This window comes from Notothenia rossii, assembly GCF_949606895.1.
Source record: "Notothenia rossii genome assembly, chromosome: 4".
NCBI classification, from domain to species: Eukaryota; Metazoa; Chordata; class Actinopteri; order Perciformes; family Nototheniidae; genus Notothenia; species Notothenia rossii.
Genome location: NC_136902.1, coordinates 75,442,132 through 75,447,664, shown reverse-complemented (window position 1 = coordinate 75,447,664; position 5,533 = coordinate 75,442,132). Strand labels below are relative to the sequence as shown.

At 39.7% G+C, this 5,533-nt stretch overlaps 1 protein-coding gene across 1 annotated transcript; it reads right to left on the bottom strand.

Moving 5' to 3' along the window:
- Window positions 1-328: 328 nt before the first annotated feature.
- On the bottom strand, window positions 329-3,803 carry LOC307034928 (extracellular calcium-sensing receptor-like; the record flags this gene model as incomplete). The annotated part of the gene is made up of 6 exons (XM_079673853.1): window positions 3,643-3,803; window positions 3,261-3,549; window positions 2,180-2,977; window positions 1,866-2,093; window positions 1,418-1,541; window positions 329-1,224 (listed from the first exon to the last, which is right to left on the bottom strand). The coding sequence occupies exons 1-6, from the start codon at window positions 3,777-3,779 to the stop codon at window positions 329-331; spliced, it is 2,472 nt and encodes an 823-aa protein (XP_079529979.1). The 5' UTR covers window positions 3,780-3,803.
- Window positions 3,804-5,533: the final 1,730 nt, after the last annotated feature.

Genomic DNA, 5,533 nt, shown 5'->3' with positions numbered 1-5,533 from the left:
CACCATACAGTCCAGTACGGGGTATTAATTGTTTTGTGCCAGGAAGAGCAGATGCAACTTTCAAATGATTTGAGTCACTTGAAGGACTAAAAATGATCCAAGACCTTTATTTGGCATATTCAAATGTCATGATGTCCTTTGAAGAGATGGGGTCTAAATTCAATATTGATATACAAAAAAAGACATTTATCCAAATATAAGCATGTTTGTTTTAATGCGTCTTGTTTTTGTTCTTGTTTTTGAGGAAAAAGTATTGCGGGGGAAAACAAATAGCATCTCAGACGTTGAGGTTACACTTTCATGCACACTAATTTAAGGTCATTTTTAATTAGTTTTTTTTCATCATTTCTTTTTTAGTATTTCTCTCTGGTCTTAACAGTAAAATATAACATTTTGGAGCAAATATACAGAAGAGCAATCCAAAGCTAGAGGCCAAAATGGCAAATATCTCCACAGCCACAGTGAACTTCCCAGGAGAGCTAACATACGCAGGAATAAAAGTGACCCATACTGCACAGAATATTAACATGCTGAAAGTGATGAACTTAGCTTCATTAAAATGATCAGGCAGCTTTCGAGCCAGAAAAGCAAGGATGAAGCAAATCAAAGCCAGGAATCCTATATACCCCAACACAGCCCAGAACCCTATAGGTGAACCTACATTACACTCTAGAATAATCCTTTCAGTGGTATGAGCTGTATTTGTGTAGGGGAATGGTGGGGCAAGGGTTAACCACAGCACGCAGACCAACACCTGCAGTAAAGTACAGCTGAGAACATTTGTTCTCTGAAGCACAGCAGAACACTGAGGAAGTGTGTTAGTCGGCCTTGTAGCCTTAAAAGCCATCACCACTGCTATAGTTTTAGCCAAGATACAAGACATGCACAAGGCAAAGGTAATGCCGAATGCTGTGTGTCGCAGCATGCAGGACACCACTGTGGGCTGACCTATGAAGGTCAGGGAACACAGGAAACACAGAGTCAAGGAGAAGAGCAGCAGAAAGCTCAGCTCAGAGTTACTGGCTTTGACAAGAGGTGTGTGACGAAACCGGAAGAATACACACAACACCACCAGTGTTAAAATCGCTCCAAACAATGAGAGAGCAGTGAGCAGGGCGCCCATGGTTTCGCCATAAGATAGGAACTCGATCACCTTTGGAACACACTGGCTGTGATCTTCATTTGACCAGTACTCCAGTGGGCATGGCGAACACTCGGCAGAATCTGAAAAGAAAACATGGACCACTGAAATGTGTTTGTGCTGCAAGCTGCAAGTTATGAGACTCAAGCTCATGCTGTATGAAATAAATAATGGCCTTGTAATGTTTAGAGACTTATTGGATTGACACTGGAAAATATATACTTTTTTTTTTACATATATCAATATATAATGAGTTACAGTATAGATTCTACTCACTGTTGGATTTGGTGATCTCTCCCGCAGCACAGGCAATGCAGGAGAAACAGCAGATGGGTTTCCCTTTAATCACAGCCTGCCGGAAACCTGGTGGACAACTCTCACTGCAGACGGACACAGGCCTCTGTAAAAACACCACTCAACTCATCAGTTACTCACAGTTAGTTGCCCCTTCATTTATGAATGTTATTTTCTTTCTTAGTGTTTCTAAAAATTATATATTTTTTCATTGATCTTTCATGTAAATCTAAAATGTTAAAGTGCCAATCACAGTCTGAAATATATAGAGTGAAGGTACAGTATATTAGTATATATGTGAACATTTTGACAACCTTTACATTGGAGAATATACCTTTTTTATTTGGTCATTAATTACGGAAATGTCTCAGGGAACAGTTATGTATTTGAAAAATGACCTCCACAATGAATTATACAAAACTCTTTTTACCGTTAGGGATCCAGCAGCCCATGTTGTGTTTATTCCATTCAATATAAACTGCTTTTCATTTGGTAGTGATGCATCGTAGCTCCCTACAGCCACAAACACAGTATCTCCTGCTGGATTTCTCTGCCAGTTCACCAGCTCATAGATCGCTGCAGGGTCTCCATTTCTATCAAAATACACACTTTCTCCTGACTGAAGGGTGAAATTTACACTTTGGAGGTGTTTCAAAACCTACCAAATGAGAACAGTGGTGAAATATTGTAAGATTATTTTTATTTTTGTATTCAAATAATTTAGTGAATGTATTAACCTGTTACCTGTTTTGGCTCAAAGTCATCTTTCCAGATACACTGAGGATTCATGGCATCACCACATTTTAACATATTATGCATGGCATGAGCCACAGCATACACAGCCTTATACACATTGCTGGATATCCTTAGCTCTGACACATCTGTAAAAGGATTGTTGATGTCCTCTAGTATCTCAGAGCCTGAGCACAGGGTCTGACCATGGAGACCGGACTGAAAACTGCAACCAAATGTGGCTTCCCAGAACTCTCTCAGCAGATTATTATGAGGGTCTTGACCTGGGTTTACTTGCAAAAGAAACCCTTTGAGGCCTGTGATCTTTGTTTTTCTGATGGCGAAGCCCAGAGTCCCTGTCAGGATTCCTGAGTACCTCTTAGTTGCCAGATGACCTGCCGTAATCCAGTACTCACTGCCCACCCACTGCAGCCCAGTGAGGTTCTGCTTCAGGGCTTCCTCAACCAGAATGTCTATTTCACCCTGGGCTATGAAGGCAACTAAAACTCTTGCAGTGCCACTTTTTATCACTCTGACCACCTTTGCAACGTTTCCACTGGGGCCTGTGCTTGATATGGCTTCTGAGTATTCAATGCAGACCCCCTCCTGGTGTGCGGCTGTGATAAATGTTGCCATGCCATTGTTACCATAATCATTGTCACTTCTAACTGCCCCAACCCACTTCCAGCCAAAATGCTTTACCAATTTGGCCAAGGCTCTGCTCTGATAATAGTCACTAGGGATGGTTCTGAAGAAAGAGGGGTACTCCTTTCTGTTACTCAAACAAGCGCATGTGGCAAAGTAGCTGATCTAACAAAAAAGAAGGGAAACAAAACATATTTCTTTAGATTTCAGATAAGTATTAAGTAAGACATTTTAGCAAAATAAATGTGGACCATTGTCTGTCTTTTTCCTCAATCTGCGTATGTGCAAACCATGTAATCCTAACCTAAGCATAGCCCTGAAACAAACCACAATAATACCAGTATTAAGTCTTTGTTGATGGTTGTTATATGCTAGATATACACAATTGGAAGCCTTTTGCATAAAAAAAGTGAAATCAGTCCAAACATGAAATATTATAAACATGTACCACTGGTATTTGGAAAATCCCAGAACTTTGTAGCATCACAATTGTTGAGGAGGAATCAGAGGCTCCGATGATGGCATGAACAGATGACTGCCTTGAGCATGTTTTACCCAAAGTCCTTTCCTGTCCATTCAATAGACCCATCACTGCTCGTGTTGAAGTCAGTGTTGAGCCACAGCTGTCAAATACCTTATAACCAATCGAGATATTAGGCAGCAATGAGGTGCTATTGTTGATCTCCTGGATGGCAAAAATCATTGTTTGGGCAAAACGAAATTCTCTTAAGTCTATTCTGAAAAGAGAAACGATTGTTTTAACTAACAGTTTTCTTACGTACATGATTATTTATTCTGTGACACACAAGAAAAGAGACATCAAACTATACCTGGAGCATGTGAGAGCTTCTGGAACATCTGTAAAGGAGAGAGAAGGCTTCGATATTTGGCTATGGATGGAGAAAGCTCCTCCAATTGTTATATCTCCATCCTTAGATAACAGAGGAAACACTGGGTCTCCCAGCATCTCACAGTATTCAGTGTTCTCTGCTCCAAAGGCTCCCACAAAAATCACAAACAGTAACATAGCACAGAAACAGTCCAACATCTGGAGTAATCTGGCACACACATACACACACACCTTTGTTATAGTTATTGTTATTATTGCAGACTATATATCTCCTTTCATGGGCAGAGCTTCTGCAGATGATGACGATGATGATGATGATGATTGAGGTCCTCTTATCGAATCACTGTTAAATGATGTCAGAGCGCTTTGCTTTTCTTGCTTTGCAAAGGTTTTTCGCTCACCGTTTGTAAGACCAATATGTCAAAAGTTTAAAATGAAATTGCATCATATGATGGGGTAACTCATATCCCTTAAAAATGTATGCAGACTTAGAACCGAAGACGTTTTTTTTCTATCTGAGTATGTGCACATTAATGAAAAGGAAAAAAAAGAAAATGTAAAATCCATAATCATGAAAATATCTGAAAATATTAAATACAAGGTGTTTTATTCACACAAATCTGAAAACCAAAACATGCGTTAGTGCATTGGTTTTATTATACAATTATACATTTATGAGAAAATAATTATATTGTTCAAAAAGTAATCACATAACTTAGCATGCTAATAATCATTTGTGGCACTTTAATGTTTCCAGACTGGGTGACCAATAATAAAAAAAAAAAAGCATTAGACATATGTGAGGAATACGTTCAGTCACAGACTCATCCCTTCTCGACACAGCACTAGGTGCCTCGGACAGCCCTTTGTGCCTGTAGCCATCAGGCTGCACAACCAAGGGTTAAGCCTGTAATTTGATGCCCTAGACAAGATTTTAGCTGCCACCCCCCCCCCCCCCCCAATTTTACCTAGGCCTAGTTAACCTTTATTTATTTATGCATATTTTTGTAACTCTCTAGTTTTAAACAATAGTTTTGGTTTACTTTCCTATAGTATACATTGAAATTTTGATTTCAAACCTGTTTTATCCCAATAATTATAAAGGAGTGCCTTGGAAATATGTGTTTACATAAATTGTGATCAAAACGTTTGGGGCCCACTGAGATAACTTAGACTAAAGTTAACTATCTAAACACTGAAAGTCCTTTACCTCACTGAGCATCTCAGTCTGACACCTTGTTGTAGAAACATCTTCTTCTTATATCCGTTAGCGCAGCTAGCACCAGATGCTAATAACAACAGCGCCGGTACCGGTGCGCCCTCTCTCTCTCCCTTGCTCGCTCCCGCGCTCACTCGCACTTTGGCTGTGAGCTGCGGGCGCCAGATAAGCCAACATCCCCCACTTTCATCAGTTACAGCGCACGTCGTACAGGGCAAATGAAACGCGTAACCGGGTGAAAAGGGTGTTACATTTACTTAATTTAGTGGGAATGCAGATACAGCATTCCAACAATCTGTTATGCTACGCACAAAATTCTTTATTATTCCGCCAGGTTATTTTGCACCTCTTCTCGGTCGGGAATCGATGGCTATTACTTTTCTTATTCATAAGTTTCATAATTCCAGAAATTCATCCCATAATTCATCACATTTTTAACATGGAAGTCAATGGAGAAACTCTTCAGACTTGAACAATCTTCATGCAACTTCAACTGCTAACTGCTCCTTCATACTTTCACTCAGAAACCTCATTCCAACTTTAAAATGTTACACAACTTTCTGGCATTATTCGTGTAACAGTACTTTTAAATCTGATTCGTACTTAGAGATATTAAACATTGTTCAGACCTTGGTAAAAAGGCCTTCTTCAG